Genomic DNA, 21941 nt, shown 5'->3' with positions numbered 1-21941 from the left:
ATCAACTCTCGATTATCTATGGTAATGAGAGACAACAATTGCATGGATAATCCTAAAATTATAGTTTCAGCCTCCTTTCCTACCATCTGCTGTGGCCTGAGCATGTGCTTGGGTCTTTGGGGAGAAATGTATTTGGGGTGGGGGGGTGGAGCCTCAGGCTGGCATGGGAGCTGGGTGAGAATATAGTCACACTACCTTGGCCAGAAAGGTCCTGGAGGAGCCTGGGACTTGGATTTGTGGTTGGAGAGTCTGGGGGTTGGGGTGGGGGTGCCTGCCGATGCAGTCTGAAGGATGGGATGGCCAGTGAATAATAGGTTGTGGGAAATCATGCACATTTGCAGCAAGGTCCTATCCATGCTTTTCTGGTCAGTGGGATGTTAAAGGACCCCTTAGAGGGCAATGATAGTAGTGGAGTAATGCACTAGCTCAGTTTTGCTTGCTGGCCACCCATATTTTTATTTGCCACAGGTGCGTGCTGATCTCTAGATCAGATCTAAACGTGAAGCAAAGTTTATTTTGAATAAGTGGCTGATTTTAGGAATCAAGGATAAATTTATAATCATAGTTTTTAGGGATTTAAAAATCTTTCAGGTCAGTTTTTAACTTTAGACTTAAAACTTTAATATAACACAAGAACTTTATGTTATTGGCATAGGAAAATCAGAGCATTATGAAGCTGCAAAGTAAGGGTGGTTGTATATAGTTCTAAAGTTGACAATTAGCTATAACCTGATTGCTTTTCTTTCTTTAAGGCAAATGTTATTCACTAATTTTCTCAAATAATTTACATTTATTTATGGTCAAATAAACTACGTTTTTAATATGCTTGATTATCTTTTGAAATCTTGGAAGTGCATAATCTCAGTAGTGTTTGTTAAAAAACAAACAACAAAAAACCAGGACTATAAATTACAAAAAATTATGTGAACAACTTTATAATTTTCAGCTGTCTTCAGTTAACATTTTCTGTTCTACAAGATAAGCAACTTAAATGGGTGCAATTGTTTTGAGGTAAATTACTGTACAAAATACTTTTGCCCATCTCCATTTTTAAAATATTAAAGGCTGAAATATTTTAGTCTTTTTATTCAATGTGTTACAAAAATTTATTACTTCTAACAGGCTACTATTTTAGGGTCCAGTTTGTTATTATGTTTGTATGAGCTTAGACTTTTTATTGTAACCAGTAAGATTTTAACAGTAGTTTTGTCATTTATAAAATATTTGTAGGTCGAATAAAATGGTTCTTCTAGTTTTATAAGATGACAATTTTTTTTTTTTAAGTGAGGCAATTGAGGTTAAGTGACTTGCCCTGGGTCACACAGCTAGTAAGTATTAGGTGTCTGAGGTCGGATTTGAACTCAGGTACTCCTGACTCCAGGGCTGGTGCTCTATCCACTGCGCCACCTAGCTGCCCCAAGATGACAAATTCTTAAAAGAAGTACATTTAAAATATGGTTCAAGTATTAACACGGACTGATGACTACTTGGTCATTTATATTGGACCATGGAATATCAGTGATGTAGTATCATGCAAATATAATGTTACAGTTTTAAATTAGTGTAACCATTTATCTTTTTATTTTTCTGTAATGTCATGAATAAGTTAGATCAGCTAGAAATTATTTGCTGAAGATTGACATTTCCAGAGACTGGCTATAGACAATTTACTAAGAGGCTCAATCTGTATGGAATACTTGCCCCTTTTTGATTTTACATAGACCAATTGGACATAAATATTTAAAAAATTTCTTTTTTCTTTTAGAGCAGCAGTTTTAGGTTTATTTTCATTTAATTTTAGTATTTAATTTGATTAGGTTGTATGACTCTGGGCAAGTCACTTAACCTCTGTTTGCCTCATTTTCCTCAAATATAAAATGGGGATGGTAAATATTACTTATCTCCCAAGGTTGTGAGGACCAAATGAAATATTTGAAAAGCTCTTAGCACAGTGCCTGACACATAGTAGGCACTTTATAAATGCTAGTTATTGTCGTCATCATCATCATCATCATCTTTGGGTGAGTAGTTGAAATGAATAAGGTTTTTAAAATTTATTTTAAGTTCAGTTCCTGATGATTAAATGAAATGGTTCCAATTAGCTAAGAACCATCCAACAAAAACTGCCCATTATTCAATATTTCTCAGACTTAAATGTATTTTGGTATCATTGCTGTCAAGCTTCTCTTCTGTTGAACACCTAGCTTCTTCTAGCCAAATGTAACCTTTAAAGACTGTATTTTTACCTTTAAAAACAAACAGATAAACTCCTCCCAAGTGATGAAATGCTTAAGTGTTAAGGTGGAAATTTATGAATCTTTAATTTTAAAAAATACATTTATGTTGGGTGGTCTGTGAAATTCATGTGGATATAGAGAATTGTGGGAGTAGTGTGCTTGGCCTTATTTGGACTTTGATGTTATTTCTATAGCTTAACCTCTGAATGACAAACATTTATTCTCTATTTGGGGAGCTGCTTAACAATATGACAATAGTCACTTATGTTTTCTTTTTAGTATATGGTTATGTCTTTTTATGTCAATATCTTTTTCTGTAAAGTGGCAAAATATATATTAGAAAGTTGTTTTTCTGAGAATTTACTAAGAAAAATTCAGACATTTTAAATGTTTCATTATTAAAAAACCTGGAGGCAGCTAGGTGGCGCAGTGGATAGAGCACCGGCCCTGGATTCAGGAGGACCTGAGTTCAAATCCGTCATCAGACACTTAACACTTACTAGCTGTGTGACCCTGGGCAAGTCACTTAACCCCAGTTGCCTCCTCCCCCCCCCACCTCCCCCCGCCCCCCAAAAAAAGCCTGCTTTAATGTTTCTGAAGTATCCACCAGACTTATGTTTGGTTATTTTGTTCTTTGGAAGGAGTGGTGGTGGTGAATGGAGGTATTATCAGTAAAGCTTTATCTTCTTTAATGCTCCGCATCTTGGGGCAAACATAAAAATGCAGCATTGGGGAATATAAAAAACATTATTTTCTTTAGAGTTTTAAAAATAACTCTGTAGCATTTTAGAAACCTAAATTTGAATCAAAGCTTTAAACTTCTGATAGTTTAGTGAAGAACGAATCAACATAAGTGAATGTGATAGCAGTAAGGTAAAATAAGTCAAGGTCCCCAGCAGTTTCTGAACATATTGATCAAATCATCCTAATTATCATCATCAAAACACTTTTAAATCTCTTTTAATTTGGTGCTATGATAAGAGTGAATTAAGTAAATATAATTCCTGATTAAGAATGCACAAAGCCCTGACATATATGACAGGAATGTCAGTGGTGTATGCTGTAGGTATAAGGAAGATGTTCATTTAAAAGGTTGTGAATAAATGAAAAATATAGGAGGTTTATATTGCGAAAAAAGTGCTCTAATATTTTCAGTTAGTTGTAGGAGGTAAGTGTTGGTTTTGGAGTCATAGGACCTGCATTTTAACAGTGACTGCTGCTTAATACCTTTAAGGCCTTGGGCAAGTCACCAACCTTCAGCTCCTTCACCTATCAAATGAGGGAGTTAAACTAGATGACCTTTAAGGTTTCTTCTTGCTCCAGATGGATGATTCCAGTGAGTGGTGGTGGTAATGGCAATGGCAGCTGAGGAAATAATGGGATTGGGTTGGAGGCCATCATGACAGAGGAGAGAGTGTATAAACATAACTTGGCAAAAGATGCAGAGTTAATAGATAAAAAGGGGACATATTAGTAATGATCACTTTTATAGAAATTAATTCTCTCATTCCATCCATAGAAATTTAGCAAATTAAATCTTTGGATAAAGAAACCTTAAAAAACATGTGTTCTGTACTGTACTAAGTATAATGTAAGTATCTCATAAATAAAACAAGAAGATTGATGAAGTATTCAATAAAGTTGAGTGAAATTATTAAAGTACTTAATGTTATGTTAAAAATAGGAATCTTGCTGAACTAAAATATATCTTTAAATAGTAGAATATCAGAAAATATTCTTCTTAAATTAAATTAATTTTATTAGTAAATGGGCATTTTATTTATAGGATGTATATTGGGAATTTTCTTAAATTTGACTAAAAGTTTTGTGACATTTGACATTTTCTGTCTTAATTTATATTGGGGAATATTTAGTGGAGAAAAATTATTCTCACAGTTTAAAAGAATTTTCTGACTAGACCAGAAATAGATATAACTTAGTACCTATATATGATGATGACTTTACAGAATGGAGATATGGGGGAGTGGCATAATATAAATAAATACAAAATAAGTTATCACATTCACATTTGATATAAAATCATTGTATAAGTATTTTATAATTTACAGATATGTATACACATTTATATACACACACATACAAAAGATATTTTTTGTTTTGTTCACATTGTATTTTGCAGACGGTCGATATTCATAAAGAGAAAGTTGCAAGGAGAGAAATTGGTATTTTGACTACCAACAAAAATACTTCCAGAACCCATAAAATTATTGCTCCAGCCAACCTAGAACGACCAGTTCGTTACATTAGAAAACCTATTGACTATACAATTTTAGATGATATTGGGCATGGAGTAAAGGTATGTACCATGTTTGTCAAAAGTCATTGAGAAAGTTTCTGAAACTGAACAGCTTGATCATATAATATGTTCTGTACCTCTTGTAGAATAATAGGTTCTGATCTTGCTAAAACTACAAATAATCCCTTTCCTGATGCTATTTACCTATTTTACCTGTCTTCTTTTAATTGGTGCTTGTCCTTTAAAGTTACCTAAATTCTTTATAAATTGGTCATCTTTGCATGAATTACACTTACTTAATTTATTATGGTAATAACTCGTGACATGATATATGAATATCTTAGTCTTCCTGTTGTAGATTTTAAATTCTTGAGCATACAAATTATTCAGCACACGGTTGGCATGTTTATTCCATTTAGAAAATTTACTGGGGCAGCTAGGTGGTGCAGTGGATAGAGTACTGGCCATGGAATCAGGAGGACCTGAGTTCAAAGCCGCCCTCAGACACTTAACACTTACTAGCTGTGTGACCTTGGGCAAGTCACTTAACCCCAATTGCCTCACCAAAAAAAAAAAAAGAAAGAAAAGAAAAAAGAAAATTTACTAGCTAAGTTTCTGACTTCTTTTGTTAAAAACAATTGTAGATAAAAGACTACTTTGAATTTTTTTCAGAATAATTTTTGGGCACCAGGGCTTTTAAAAAATAAAAAATAATATACATGTCATAGGAAATTATTGCCATTGATTTTATGCTAATTTTGACTTAAAGACATAAAAGCATTTAAAAATACTAGATTACATGTTTTATATAGATTTATTTGCCCAAAAGGTACTTGAACTTCTATATCATGCAAACCTGGTGCTAGACATAGGGGATAAGGATGGAGTACAGAATACAAAGAAGTATAAGACATGGTCCCTGCTATCAAGAAGTTTTGCTTGACACAACAAATTGTTATTAAGTGACAACCTTGTGCCCTCTGCTATTTGCTAGGGACCGTCTGTCTTGGAAGCTTATATTCAAAATTTATCAATGTTATGATTTTTAAAAAAGATCTTTTGTATAAGTGATTCAGAGTGTAAAGATTTAAGGTAAGAAATTCCAAGACCTGGATAGTCATTCTTTATTTTCATATAGAATAATACTTGTGGGTGGCAAAGAGACATATATATGTGTGTGTGTGTGTGTATGTGTGTGTGTGTGTATATGTGTATATATAATATATATATATATATTTATATATATACACATGTATATGTGTGTGTGTGTGTGTGTATATACACATATATATACATATATATGTGTATATATATAAGTGCTTTGGTCCTTTAAAGAAGTCAGTTCTTTTATATCTTGTCTTCAAAGTACTAGTTAGACAATGACTTTTTTTTAGATGAGTGGATATTTTAAAATTATTTGTTTAATTACATCGTGAAATATAACCTAAAATATAACTGAAATGAAATTAGTTGAATGTTGAGAAAGTGAGAGAAAATGAGGATATTTTGTTCTAAACTTGCAATAGAAAAACCCATTGATTAAACAAAAAGCAGACAACTCTGACTTCTGTCTTTGTATTTGCACAGTGTTTGACACAGTCACTTAATAAAATTCATACGATCTTTGTTAGTAATTGGACAGAAATAAACACCATTCTAGTTACAATTCAAATGGAATCTTTTCCCCTTTCGTTTGAGTCAGAAAGTGAAAATGTTACATGGGTGTCTGTGTTAAGTCCAACACTAATATGGGGAGTCCCCAAGATTAAGAGATGACTAGGCTGCCTAAGGAGGGGTAAACTGATGTAAGTTTGAAAAACAGCAGAGGTCAAAGCTTCCAGACTGATCAGTGGTGGAATGGGGCCATGAGTGGATGATTCACTTCTAGCTTGGGTGAGTTAGGGAGACTCATTCTCCCCATCTCCTGTTCCCCCCAGTAAAAAAATGGTATAATCTTCCTAACTCTAGAAATATTTAAATTTACTATAATTATCAGGAATTTTGCTTTAGGGTAGACCTGAGTGTATTTAGGTTGCTCTACTAAGGACATTTACTAAAACCATTTACAAGCAAGGCAGTTTCATTTTTTGGAAAGGTAATTAATAATGAAAATTTAATCTAGCTTGGAAAACCTTTTGTGATTTACCAGACTCGAAGCAGGTAAGAGTACCTGGAATACTACCTAATTTTAATTCCAAAGAGGCACTTATAGAACATAAAATAATGAATTTGTGCTTCACAGTTGCAGTGAATAAGATGAGATTTGTTTTCATTTCTGGTTTAGTTCTCAAAATAAAGTGTTAGTGCAATAGGACTCCAGATTTTTCATTTGTGAGTCTATTAGTTTGGGAACTTGTATGTACTTAAGTACTTCTAAGTTTTGAATGAAGCAGTGTCTTTTAAATCGTTTCATCTTTTAAAATCTCCTGTTCATGACACATTCTGCTTTAAACCACTCTTTCTATGATCTATTGAAACATTATTTTGTTAATGCTGAATGCTTAACTTTGTTTTTCTTTCTTTTTTTCCTTTCTCTTCATATCCTGAAGTTCCAACTAACCTTTCAATGCTTTTTTTCCTTACCTCTTTTATTTGCTCCATTTATGCATTAAGTGGTTGCTTAGATTTAAGGTAAGAGATTCCAGGGCTGGATATCCATTCTTTATTCTTATATGGAATGTTACATATGGGGAGTAAAGATTATCCGTCACTGATCCTTTAAAGAAATCACTTGTTCTCTAGTCTGTCTTTTATATCTTGTCTGCAGGGCAGCAGATAAGATTATGACATTTTTGGGGATGAGTAGGTATTTCATAATGATTCATTTAATTACAACAAATATAACTTCTGAAATATGGCTTTGAAAAATTTAGATGAATGTTAATAAAATGAAGACAATTGGATTTGCAATAGGAATAACCGTTGGAGTAGAGAACTTTAAAAAAAAAATTTCTCCCCCTGTGTAATATTCTTTTTATCCTATATACGGTGTGCTTTATATATTTTGCGACTCTGTGTTCCACTTTTTATTATTAATGAATGTGAAGTATTCAGTTGTTTATATTTTATGAAACTGAAGTGATTCAACATTTTTGTGTGTTTTTTTAAAAGTTGCAGTATCATTTTTTGGAAATATTACCTTCCTTCCCATTACAGTATACAACAGTTACATTTCCTTAATTTTAATAAAGCTTCTTTTAATGGAACTTTTTGAGCACTGAAAGTCATGATTATGAAAAATGTAAAAGTTATGACTGTCATAATGTCACACTGTGCTAAAAAACTGAATGAAATGTAGATTGAGAAAATGGTTTCTTTTGTAACTTCAGTAGTATTTCAGTACTTAGATTCTTTTTGTTTGAAAGAAATTTCAGATGAGTTGAAGAAATTGTACAGTAGGATCTTGATAAAACATTTTTTCACTCCCTTTCATTTCCCTCTTCATTTTAACCTTTCACTTTCCCTTCTCTCCTTCTGTATTTTTTGTTCCATGAGTTTATAAAATTATTTTTAGTTGATAATATGGTAGACAGGAAAGTGAATTCTAACCCTTAAAATTCTGCGATGATAATCCTTTTAATACTATTAACTTTATAGGACTGGTCTGTTTTGACTCTGAGTTTTCATGTCCTTAGAATTTGGTGTGAAAACTTGTACTGTTTAGAAGAATAATGTAAATTTTTGGGGGGGGGGGGTCAGGGCAATGAGGGTTAAGTGACTTACCTAGGGTCACACAGCTAGTAAGTGTCAAGTGTCTGAGTTCAGATTTGAACTCAGGTCCTCCTGAATCCAGGGCTGGTGCTTTATTTACTGCACCACCTAGCTGCCCCCAGAATGATGTAATTTTTAAGAAATCTTTGAGCAAGTTCAGTAAGCCACCAAAAAAAAAAAAATACACTCTGTTACAGATAAATGGCAGATCCTTTTTTTGTTTATAAGGAAAAATAACTTTTTCTTTGAAATTAAAGTTTATTCTATAGATAGAATATTGAAACTTTGTTCTTGTTTTCCCCTCTTATCCCCTTGATCCAAATCTTTGTTTTATCTGTCTGCCTGAATTTCTTATTTGAGCTCCAAGAAGAGAATTCTCTTTGGAATTGTTTACATGTTATGTCATACAGCTCTCAATATATAGTCTGAAAACCCATTGTATCCAACCTTTCTGGTCCTTTTACTTACATTTAAAGACTTCTCGCCTTTCATTTTTTTCAGCAGTTAAAATTTTTTCTTTTTTTTTCAATTAACAAACATTTGTTCTTTCCCTTTCTGGGGTTATGGGGTAGGGGAGTGTGGAAAAGGGGGGGTAAACAATAACAACAAAAATGTAGCAACAAACACATAGTTAAACAAAGCGCATTCCCAGATGGGCTGTATCCAAAAATGCATATCTCACCCTCCAAAACTAGTCTATCACCTCTTTGTCAGAACGTAGGCAGGTTTCTAAATCGGGGGTCTTCTGAAATCGTGGTTAATTACTGTGTTAAGAGTTGTTAAATCTTTCAAATTGTGTGTTTTTACAATGTTGTTTTAAAATAAATAGAAATAGAAATAGAAATTATTTGACTGTTTCTTCTTTACTTTGTCTCCATCCAAAGTGAAGTTTTAGTGACACTTTCTCCCTTTAACGCTTCCATTGTTTACATAGACTTCTACACCAATATATATGTCCCTACCTCTCTATTCCTCATTTCTTCCTTACTGTAACCGTTCCCCTGCTCTTTTTCCTTTTTCCTTTTAAGATTATCAACATTTTCTAGCTACTTGAAGTATTTTTCTCTTTGAACTAGAGGCTCTGGGTGTTGTCTTTCACATCCCTAGGAATTTTTACTTTAGACTTTCTTTGAGGAGGTGACCAGTGAATTCTTTTATTTTCACTTTGCCCTCTGGCTCTAAGAGATGGGGATAGTTTTCTTTCAAGATTTCTTGAAATGATGTCTAACTTCTTTTTTTGGTCATGACTAAGGTAATCCAGTGTTTCTTAAATGATCTCTATCTCTTTCAGGTTTGTTGTTTTTAATATTAGATATTTACATTTTTCTTAGATTTCTTCAGTCATTTGATTTTGTGTGTGTGTGTGTGTGTGTTATTTCTTGTCTAATGGAGTCATTGGCTTCTTTTTAGTCCTTTCTAATTTTCAGGGAGTCGCTTACTGGGTTATGGTTTTGAGATAAAGACTTCATTATTTATTTATTTATTTTTTGGTGAGGCATTTGGGGTTAAGTGACTTGCCCAGGGTCACACAGCTAGTAAGTGTCCACTGTCTGAAGCCAAATTTGAACTCAGGCCCTCCTGAATCCAGGGCCAGTTCTCTCTTCACTGCACCACCTAGCTGCCCCGAGATAAAGACTTTAAAAAAAATAATATTTTATTTTATTTTTTCCCAATTACACGTAAAGATAGTTTTCAACATTCATTTTTATGAGAATTTGAGTTCCAAATTTTTCTCCCTCCCTCCCTTCCCTCCCCCCTCCCAAAGCCAGTAAGCAATCTGTTATAGGTTGTACATTACCATCATCTTAAACATATCTCCACTTTAGTCATATTATGAGAAAGAATAAGAACAAAAGGAAAAAAAAACACAAAAAAGAAGAAACAACAACACAAAACAACAAAAGTGAAAATAGCATACTTCAATCTGCATTCAGATTCCATAGTTCTTTTTCTGGATGTGGAAAGGAGATAAAGAATTAAGATACTTCTTTGTGTTATAATGTATTTTGATTTACTCTGATCAGTTTGGATATCCAAGGTTGTAAAGGACATGCCCTAGACCAGTGACATCAAACTCAAATATAAAGCTTCCCTGTGGGCAGCACATTGACCCTAGAAGACCACATGTTTACATCTTTTGTGTTTCATTGGTTGTTTCTTTTTTTGTTTGTTTTGGTTAAACATTTCCTAATTATACTGTAATCTGGTTCAGACTGTGAGTCTGAATCCTCTGCCATAGATTAAAATTTTTCTTTGAGTTTTAACTCGTCATAGCATGGAGGCAAGCCAGGGCTCTTGAAGCCTATTTCAATGGAATGGAAACTCTGGTAGGTGTGCTACAAGGACATGGTATGTCATGTAAGGAGCAATTTAACTCATCACCTGATAAACTTATTGCTTATTGTAACTCATGAAGACCATCCAGAGTTTTAGTGCATGGTGCTATATTGAGTTATGGCATCTTAGCAATATATGGAGAATATGATAATAATGATAATTTACATATCGCTTTAAGATTGGCAAAATATTGAACATAGATGAACTCATTTGATGGTAACACATACCCTGAGAGGTTATTACTGTAGTTAGAATCATTTCCACTTTATACCTGGGGAATTCAAATTAGAGATGTTCTGTTTCCCTGGTCCCCAGCTCGTCCTTGTCCAGAACCTCGCTCTCTTGATGTCACAGGTTCAGCCCTTTTCCTCCTCTACCACACAACCTCTCCACTAATGTAAAGAAATATATGAACAACATAGAGAATGACTGTGTCTCAAAATGAGAGAAGAATCAGGAGTGCAGACCATAGGCATGTTGAGGCTTCTGACTCCTTGAGGTTTTGTTGCTGAATTTCAGGGTGCTGAGGAGCACTTGTGTGTTATCCTCCCTTGTGATAGTCAAGCAAAGCAAATCTATATATTGGCCATCTCTAAAGTATGTGACTTATTATGCACTTTGAGTTCATTTCCTTTCTGTCAGGAAGTATAAACGTGCTTCATCATCTGTCTCCCGGGATTGTAGTTGGTTACTACAGAATTCTTGTCTTTCAAAATGGTTTTTCTTTTATAATACTATAGTCATTTTATAAAATACTTTCCTGTTCATTTCACTTCATCATTAATTCACATAAATCTCTGTGGTTTTCTTATATTCCATTTGTTGTTTCTTAACTTATAGTAATATTCTGTAACATTCATATGACACCCCCTTAAGTTCCAGTCCTCTGCTGCAACAGAGTGTTGATTTGAATTTTTTTGTCCTCTTTGATCTCTTTGGGGACTTCATTTAACTTCTCTAATGATTAGTGATTTAGAGTGGTTTTATTTTTTTTTTCCACATGACTATACATAACTGGGATTTCTTTATTTGAGGATATCCTTTAGTATCCTCTGACCATTTGTCTATTAGGTATTAATTTTTGCTTCTATATATATGTGAATAAGTTCCCTATATATCTTGGATACAATAGTAATAATAGCTAGTATTTACATATTACTTTAAAGTTTTCAAAGTACAAATATCTCATTTGATATTCTTTGTTAGAGAAACCTGCTACAAAGCTGTTTTCTCAGTTAACTTTCTTGTTTGCTCAGAAACTTTTCACTTATGTAATTCAAATTGTCCATTTTATCTCCCCTGAAATTCTCTAACTCTTGTTTGGTCAAGAAATCTTTCCTTCTTCATAGTCATGAATGATATCTTATTCCCTGCTTTTCTGTCTTGTTTGAGGTATGAACTTTTATATCCATGTCTTGTATCCATTGTGAGTTTATTGTGGTATGTTTTGTGAAATATTGATATAAATTTAATTTCTGCCAGACTACTTTGTAGATTTTTTTGGGGGGACAGGGCAATGAGGGTTAAGTGACTTGCCCAGGGTCACATAGCTAGTAAGCGTCAAGTGTCTGAGGTCAGATTTGAACTCAGGTCCTCCTGAATCCAGGGCCAGTGCTTTATCCACTGTGCCACCTAGCTGCCCCCAACTTTGCAGTTTTCTTAACAATTTTTGTTGACTACACTGAGTCTTTAACTCCTACTTAAAGTCATTGGGTTTATTGAACATTATGCTAATATGTTCCTTTGTGGATCTTGCATACTTAATACATCAACTTTTCATTTTTAAATGAGCTCACATAGTTTACTGCTTTGTAGAGATCAGGTACTGTTATGATCTTTTTCTCTCTACTTGTTTTTGTGATTTCTTTTGGAATTCTTGATCTATTGTGTCTCTAGATGAATTGTGATTTTTATCTAGCTCTTTATAGTGATCCTTTCAGTTTTATTGGCATAGCAGTTAATCTGTAAATTAATTTAGGAATGATAGTCATTTTTATTAGTTTGCCCCAGCCTCCAATTATTTGGGTCTGATTTTCTTCTGTAAAGAGTGCTTTGAGGTTGTAGTCACATAATTCCTGTGAATTTCTTGGTAGATGGACTCCCAAATATTTTATACATTCTGTATTATTATAATTATAATATCATTTCCCATCTCTTCCTGTTGGCTGCCTTTCGATAATGTGCAGAATAGCTAGATGACTTACACCAGATCATTTTTTATCTTGTTACTCTATAGATGTTACTATCAGTTAATTTTAGTTGGCTCTTAGTGTTCTCTAAGTAGGCCATCATCTGCAAAAAAGCATTAATTTTCTTCCTTCTTGGCTTATACTTATTTCCTCAATTTCTTTTTCTTGTCTTACTACTATAGCTACCTTTTCTAGAACTATATCGAATAATAGTGATAGTAATTGACATCTTTCTTTTACCCTTGATCTCTCTGGAATAGTTTCTTTATTACATATAATTCTCATTCTTGGTTTGATAGAAATAATATTTACTCTGCAAAGGAAAAGTGCATTTATTCCTATGCTATTTAGTTGTGTGTGTGTGTGTGTATTTTAACAGAGATGGGTGTTATTTTTTGTCAAAATCTTTTTCTACATTTTTTATACAGCATGCAATTTTGTTTTTTTGTTCTTATATTTAATTGTTTTTGTTATTAGTCCTTTATGTTTATCATTTTTCTTAATAATGAACCATTCTTTTTAAAAAAATTAATAAGGTATTTTATTTTTTTCTGTTACATGTAAAGATAGTTCTCAACTTTTGTTTATATAAGCTTTCCAATTTCAGATTTTCTCCCTCCCTCTCCCCTCCCCTAGACATCAGGTAATCTGATACAGGTTATATATATATATATGTGTGTGTGTGTGTGTGTGTGTGTGTGTGTATACACATAATAACATTAAACATATTTCTGCATTAGTCATGTTATAAGAGAAAAATCAGAACAATGACGAAAAACCTCAAAACAGAAAAACATCAGCACCAAAACCAAAAGAATTAGTATGGTTCATTCAGCATCTACTCCACAGTTCTTTTTTTTTTTTTTCCCCTGGATTTGGAGATCCTCTTCTATCATGAGTTCCCTGGAACTCTTCTGTACCATTGCACTGGTGAGAAGAATATAGTCCATCACAGCAGATCAACACTCAATGTTGATGATACTGTGTACAATGTTCTTCTGGTTCTGCTCATCTCACTCATCATCAGCCCACGCAAGACCCTCCAGGTTCCTCTGAACTCCTCCTGCTCATCATTTCTTACAGCACAATAGTATTCCATTGTATTCATATACCACAACTTGTCCAGCCATTCCCCAATTGATGGGCATCCCCTCAACTTCCAATTCCTTGCCACCACATAAAGAGCAGCTATAAATATTTTTGTACATGTGGGTCCCTTTTCTCTTTCCACGATTTCTTTGGGCAAAAGACCCAAAAGTGGTATTGCTGGGTCAAAAGGTATGCACAGCTTTATCGCCCTTTGGGCATAATTCCAAATTGCTCTCCAGAATGGTTGGATCAGTTCACAGCTCCACCAACAATGCATTAGTGTTCCAATTTTTCCACGGCTTCTCCAACATTTATTATTTTCCTTTTTTGTAATTTTAGCCAATCTGATAGGTGTCAGGTGGTACCTCAGAGTTGTTTTAATTTGCATCTCTCTAATCATTAGAGATTTAGAGCATTTTTTCATATGGGACTAGATAACTTTGGTTTCTTCATCAGAAAACTGCCTGTTCATATCCTTTGACAGTTCTCAATTGGGGAATGACTTGGATTTTTATATATTTGATTTAGTATAATGAACCATTTGTAATAAAAAGCCAATCTGGTCATAGTATAGAATCTTTGAAATTTATTGCTGTCGTCCCATTTGTGATATACTTTATTCAATATTTTTATGCTTATATTCATTGGGAGGATTAGTTGATTTTTCTCTGCTTTGTCTCTCCCTGGTTTATGCATACCATGTATGTGTCATTAATAAATTATGAAAAATCCTCCCCTCCTTTTGTAAACAGTTTAATACCAGAATTTATTTTTCTTTGTGTGTTTGGTAGATTTAACATGTAAATCCATCTTCCCACTCAAATTACATAATATTTCTTCATAATGTTTGGTGCTCTTGTTGCTGGTTTCCCTCTCTCTTGGTGTGTTTGTACTTAGAATATTGGTAGGCTTCAGGGTACCCCCTGTGATCTTCTGGTCTCCCTGGAGCATATCCCATAAGGTGTCCTTAGTTATTGTACCCCATTGAAGGCTTCAGGCCTGCCCACTTCTGATCTGGCTTCCTTGCTCGGGAAGCCTATTGCTTCTTTCAGCCATTTTTGTCTTCTTGGGTAAGAGGGTGATGTGAATGCCTTGACGAAAGATGATAAGAGAATGGGAATAATGTTGTAATTTGAGTGGAAAGAAACAAAATGCTTTGAGGTCATTAGAGGCATTTCTTACTACTTATTGTCTTGATTATGCCTCCATGCTGTTAGCTGTTAGTTGTTAGATGCCTTTGAGCAACAACTCTTCTTTTTTTTTTTTTCCTTTTTTGGTGGGGCAATGGGGGTTAAGTGACTTGCCCAGGGTCACACAGCTAGTGAGTGTCAAGTGTCTGAGGTTGGATTTGAACTCAGGTCCTCCTGAATCCAGGGCCGGTGCTTTATCCACTGCACCACCTAGCTGTCCCCTGAGCAACAACTCTTAGTAAAGTTGTTCCACTTAAGGACAGAGGTAGATTGTGGGTGGATCAACTAATTTTATCAGAGTATGTTCATTAAATAAAAGATTAAATGTAATTCATTTAAATTTTATTTTCGGTTCTGAATTTTCTCCCTTTCACGTTCTCTTCCTTATGGAGAAAGCAAGAAAAACCCCATTAAAAACAGGTAGTCAAGCAAAACAAATTCCTGTATTAGCCATCTTTCCCCCTCCCCCCCTCAAAAAATGCTTCAGTATGCTGTCTGAGTCTATCACCTCTCTCTCTGAATGTGTATAGCATGTTTCATTATTAATTCTTTCTAACTGTGATTGGTTCGGTTATATTGATCTAAGTTTCTAATTCTTTCATGCTTGTCTTTTACAGTATTGTTATTAGATCAATCGTTCTCCTGGTTCTTCTCACTTCACTTTGCCTCAGTTCATATGAGTTTTCCTGAATCATGCCCTTCATTACTTCTTGTGTCACAGTAGTATTTAATTACGTGCATGTACCATAATTTGTTCAGCCATTCCATAATTGCTGGACATCCCTTCAGTTTCCATTTCTTTGCCACCACAAAAAGAGCTGTTCTAAATACTTTTGTATGTATAGTCCTTTTTTTTTTTTATCTCGTTGGGATATAAACCTAGTAGCTGAATCAAAGAGTATGCACAGTTTAATAGCATTTTGAGCATAGTTCCAGATTGCTTTCCAGAATGATTGGATCAATCTGGTTATACCAATCTTGCATTATTGTACCTGTTTTCCCAGAGCCCCTTCAGCATTTGTCATTTTTTGTCAACTTTTCCAGTCTGATGGGTGTGAAGTGGTACCTCAGAATTTTTTATTTTGCATTTCTCTAATTATTAGTGATTTAGAGCATTTTTCATATGGGCATTGATAGTTTAGATTTTTTTCCTTTCAGAACTACGTGTGTGTGTGCTTGTGTGTGTATTCTTTATTTCCCACTTAATAGTATTTTACTTTCCCCCAATTACATGTAAAGATAGTTTTCAGCATTCATTTTTGTAAGATTTTGAGTTCCAAATTTTTCTCCCTTACTTCCCTCTCCTGTCCCCAAGACAGCAAGCAATCTGATATAGGTTAGTGTATATATATTCTTTGACTCAGCAATACTTCTGGCGATATCCTCTGGGGAATGGCTCTTATTATTATACATTTGAATGAATAGTTCTCTTTTCTTCTAAGTTCTTATTGCCTGTCTCTCTTATTGCTTCTCTGTTAAGCTGTCCCATTTTTTTCTAAGTTCATACCATCTCTTTCACTTTCTCATATGGCTACTCTTCCAAATATACACTGGCTATCCTTCCTTCTTACTCAGTTGCTCTCTCTTCTCCATTTGCTTCCTATCTTTTTCTAAGGATACATCCACTGGTTAGGTGTAAGGTACCTCAGGAGCCTCACAACATGGTGAACAACAACTCCCTGTGTTTTTTAACTGTGGGCTAACTGAAATATGGTGTAAAGGGCATAGGCATTTTCCATTCAAATTACATTAATAACATCCCTTATTTCCTTTTTTCCCCTGACTTTTTAAAAGCAGTATTTGTTTTCTACTTGTCTTCTGTATTGCATGTTTAAAAGATAGTATTTCTAAAACATGTATTTGATTTTATTGATTAAATACTGAATCTATTTTAGTTTGACATAAAGATGACTATCATGGGGGAATGCATAAAATTCAGATTTAATTGGGAATTCTGCTTGAATACCTTACTTGTAAATGTTAATTATCACATGTATATGAACCAAACTCATGGAAGCAGCTGATCATTCTGGAAATCTTATAACTTATTAAATTTGACATGTGAAAACATAAGTACCCAATTTAACTTTATGGAATGATTTATTATTTATTCTTTTGGACAAGTCAGACAGGTAAGTGGCTTATTCAGGTTTGATAAATGACATACAGAAGATACTGCAATTTAAAGAAACACGTTAATTTCTAAAAACCAAATAAAGAAAAATAATCAAGCTGGAAAATTTGTTTCAGATGCCCCGTATATAGAATAAAATGCCTCTTTCACTCATTTTATTCTCTCCCTGATCCTTTTTCTCCCAAACCCATGAAATTGATGTAGTTTAGTCTCTCTCTTTTTATCCCTCATCTCTTTATAGTAACTTTGGGTTTCATGTTGCTTAAAGTTGAGCTTAAAGGACTTTGTTAAAGAATGCAACAGTAAAATAAAAGTAAATGACAAAATATAATTTTAAATTTGGTAATTTTAACATAATTGTTTTCCAGTATGGATATGCTATTTTGTAATAGTTATGAGTTCAATAATATGGTTTATTATACCCTCTGATTACTAATGAGGGGAAGAGCAAGATTTGGTTTATTTTTTTAATACCTAAAATATATTCCATTTTACCTTCGTTTTTAAGGCAAGAACAACCATGAAGAATTATTGCTTTATTTTTTAAAATCTTGAAAGGTGTTATTTACCTTTGAAGACTGTGTTAACATCCCCCACAACTTGTTCACTGTTTCATTCATGTATGAAAAACATTTTGTTTTTAGTAAAATATATTTGTGAAATAGAATTGACATCCACCTAAGAAAGGTGAACACAAGTAGCATTGGTACATTAAGATTTTTTTATTTACACTAGAGTTATAATTAACAGCAGATCAAATAATCTACACAGTGTTTGGATCTATTTTCCTTTTCCTTTTCCTATTTATCAGTGACTGATAAAATGTGTGCTGAAATAGATTCTATTGTTGTAACTTAATATCTTGTTGGCGCTTCAAATATTCTTTGCAAGGACAAACTGAACATGGATACATAATCTGGTTAGAAAGGGAACATGTTTGCTTGATTATTTTTAGAGGATAGCTGTACAAAATATCAGTATACATGTATTCTAGCTAGAAGGAATGTTTGGTAGTTACTTTTAAATACTAGCAGATATACAGACTACGTAGAATCTAATCAAGTTGTGGTAGCAAAGAACTTGATTTTAGACTTGAATTATGTTTACAGTGGCTATGTGCCCTTTATTCCAAAACCATGGCCATATGTTCAAACTTTGGGGGCTGTGGATTCAGTTGTGATGGAACCCAGTGCTTCCAGGTTGCCTGCCTCCTCTGGTACTGAGGGATGGAATAGGGATTTGGGCCTTAGGCAGGCTTTGGCTGAGTGTTATGCCTCCATGTTTGAATTTCTCCTTTAGGAATGGTAGCCAGAGATGAGCTTGCTGTTGGCTTCTTACTCAATAATGTTCAAGTTTTGGTCCAGTTATTTTGAAAGTAGGCTATTGTGTGTCACAGCTGTGTTTTTCAAAAGTTTTCTTAATAGTGAACTCTAATAAGGTTGGTCATTAGGTAATCATTTAACTTTCTGCAATATAAATTTGACCTATTTATTATCCAACTACTAAATTATACTGTATGGTTTATAATGCCACCACAATTTAGATTTATTAGTTACAGTAGATAATATATATTGGCCACTGAATATTTAATTTTATTTGGGGGAGTGTCTTATTTTTAATTTTTCAAAAGTGCTTTTTTAAAATAAGCAAGTACTTAAACATTTATTCAAATTGTCATCCTGTATTAAGGACAAGATTTGCATCTAATAAATCCCTCTTGAATTTTAGTTGCATGATATATCAGATATGTCTTGCCAGTGATCTGTTGTTGGTGTGATGGCCTAATGGCAAATACAGTCTTTATATATGTTAATGATCATTTGAAAACCCCAAATAAAGAAGAGTCCTTTGAGTGCAACTCTAGAATAATAGAATAGAAATTGCATATGAAGTGCATGGCCTCTCTAATTTTTTTTCTATTTGGTCCTTGCCCTATTTCCCTAAATTGTACAGCAACATTTTCCATAGGTGCCACATATTTCACTGCTTACAAGTTGAGTTTTACTCACTCTTTTATGTAGGTGAGTACACAGAATATGAAGATGGGTGGACTGCCTCGCACAACACCACCTACTCAGAAACCACCCAGTCCACCAATGTCAGGCAAAGGAACACTTGGGTGAGTATGTAACTTATGATTATAAAACAGCATGTAGCTCAAGTGAAATGTGAAAAGAAAACAGTAACTATTTAAAAATGATTCTCATGATATGAAACCTGAAGAAAAAAAAATTCCTCCCTGATTTTTTCTGTCCTTTTGTCATCTTTCTCAGAAAACAGATTTTGATGAAATAAAAGCATTCTCCTAGTATTCTTTGCGATCCATTTTTTAAGGGTTTATTATGTACACTACAAGGGAATTTTGATGGAAACTTTCTCAGGTTTGTGGCATCTCTCCTATTTGAGTTGAGCTTATAATATTTAGTTAGAAAAAAACTTTGCATAACCCAAATTTTTGTATAAACTTAAACCTGTACACATATTGCACTTTCCATTAGCTGTAGAAGATGGACTATCAACGAGACTTTTGCAAAAATGGCCCATTCAGGGAGAAATTTGCCATTCTTCTACTTTAGGGGTTCTTAACCTTTTTTATGTCAAGGATATCTTTGACAGTCTGGTGAAGCCTATGGACCCCTTCTCAGAATAATGGTTTTGAGTTTATAAAATATAATAGTGTTATAAATCAAGCAAATCAATTTCACTGGAATACAGTTTTCAAAATATTAAAAATAAAACAAAACAAGTTCACAGACACTAGGTTAAGAACTCCTGTTATTACTGTAACATCATAATGAAAACTTGGCTTACTGTGATAATGCATATATTGTGTTCCAATGAGTGTGACAGAACTTGGGAGGGAGGATACCAGGGTTATAATCTTAGCTCTGTCACTCATTCTTAATTATTGGGTAGTCAGTGATTTGGTTTTTTCATCTGTAAAATGGGGGTTTTTTCAATCTGTAAAATGTAAAATAAATGACTTATTTACTTCTTAGAGACATTCTAATGATAAATTGGATTTTTTAAAAATATAAAAAAACCACCACACCTCATAGTGTTTTGAAGTCTCAGATTGGCATTATATATTGTGCTTAAAAATTACTAAGGTGCAATTTGTTTTTGGCCCCCTCACCAAAAAAAAAACCCCTGAATTAACTACTTTGGAACAGGTGAGACTATTGAGCTGACATAAGAGAACAGAGAATAGAGTGAACTGAGATAACAAAAAGAACAGGGAAGAGAGGGTAGTAAAGTGGGAGGAGATGTTTTTGTAGACCTCCTGGGAGAAACGGAAGTAAAAGCTAGGTCTAGCTAGTATTAGCAAAGAAGGTAATGGGGGATGGACAAGGGAATTCTAGCCAGACTAGGAGAGAAAAGGGCTGAAAGTTAGAACCTGAAACTGAACTGCAGAGTAGGATAGAGAAGAGAAACAAGACTGGGCTTTGTAAGGTGTAAAGAGCCCTGTCTGGATGGCAGCAGAGGAAAAAAAGGTGGGCAAGGAACTGAATAATTATTTAATGACTTCCCAGTTTCCTCAAATGAAATATTTCAATGTCTTGCAAATGATTCTGGAAAGCGTATAAGAACTCTTTTTTTTATTATAAAATATTTTGTTAGAAAAAAATATATAAACTACTGCAAACTACTTTGGTTTGTAATAGAGTTAAATTTATCCACTGCCTTCATACTTTAAGGAAGAATTACATATACCATTTTTTCTAAAATTTGTTTTTTTGGTAGAAATTTTGAGGGGTACCTGGAGCTTCCAAGTTACAGAGCTCCAAAGACACATTTGGTGACGTGTTAGCATTGCATTCCCTTTGAAACAGTACTGTTATTCCCCCCCAATCTCAGCTACCATATATGTTTTTGTCTGTTCCCTCCTCCTTTTACAATATTAATTTTTTCACTCGTCTGCCCCACTCTTCCTTTCCTTAGATGAAACTAAGGCAGACCATTTGATTGGCTTTCTCTTCCCAACATCCACAACTGAATTTTTGGAAGGGAGTGTGGTATAGGGGTTGGGAGAAAATGATTGTCTTGTTGGGTTGATGTGGGACCTCGGGTCATCCCTACTTGAAAAGGGTTTGAAGAGCACACTTTTCTGTGACAGACTCTAAATGACACATCCATCATATCTAGTAACTTTTCTCCCTTTTCAGTAACTTATTTTATGCAATCCACCTGTTTCTGAAAAGTTGTATCTAAATTAACATACTGATTTTCTCATTATAGAGATATTTACATTGTAATTCCATAGATGATGTCTTCCTTTCCAAGTGATTTTCAATCTGCAGTTCTAATTGCCGTCAAAGTCTCCCTTCCCCCTTGCTGTTTTCTAAATGAAAGAAATAAAATATTTAAATGTAGACATTGTACACAAAAACCTAAATGCACTAGGTGAGCTGATACTTAAAAGGAACCCAGTAGTTTCTTTGTAAAGCAAATAATTATTTTAGCGATACTGTGTCTCAAATTTAGATGATAGAAAGGGTGTTTCTTTCTTTCTTTTTTAAATTTTATTTACTTTTTTGGTGAGGCAATTGGGGTTAAGTGACTTGCCCAGGGTCACACAGCTAGTAAGTGTTAAATGTCTGAGGCTGGATTTGAACTCATGTCCTCCTGAATCCAGGGCTGGTGCTTTATCCACTGCTCCACATAGCTGCCCCTAGAAAGGGTGTTTCTTAAATGGTTACATACATGTCCTCAAGAGAAAAGGGGGTTAGGAAAGAAAGGACTATAACATCTCAAGATTTGGCAGGTTTGTGCCAGCTAGTTGGTAGGGTAGAGTCA

General features: G+C 34.1%; 1 protein-coding gene across 14 annotated transcripts in view; it reads left to right on the top strand.

The window, feature by feature from the left end:
• The window catches only part of ABI2 (abl interactor 2), a 103625-nt gene that overhangs the window by 34143 nt on the left and 47541 nt on the right, over positions 1-21941 (top strand). For 7 of the 14 annotated variants that reach the window (XM_043992184.1, XM_043992192.1, XM_043992183.1 and 4 more), the window contains exons 3-5: positions 4378-4554; positions 7108-7125; positions 19166-19263. In XM_043992184.1, coding sequence (XP_043848119.1) covers positions 4378-4554; positions 7108-7125; positions 19166-19263 — 293 coding nt within the window. The remainder of the gene's footprint in view (positions 1-4377; positions 4555-7107; positions 7126-19165; positions 19264-21941) is intronic. The other 7 variants (XM_043992194.1, XM_043992186.1, XM_043992193.1 and 4 more) reach the window with 1 other exon arrangement.

Source organism: Dromiciops gliroides, chromosome 3 (assembly GCF_019393635.1).
Source record: "Dromiciops gliroides isolate mDroGli1 chromosome 3, mDroGli1.pri, whole genome shotgun sequence".
NCBI lineage: Eukaryota > Metazoa > Chordata > Mammalia > Microbiotheria > Microbiotheriidae > Dromiciops > Dromiciops gliroides.
Note: the sequence above shows the minus strand (reverse complement) of the source record. Positions and strands in the feature narration are given on the sequence as shown.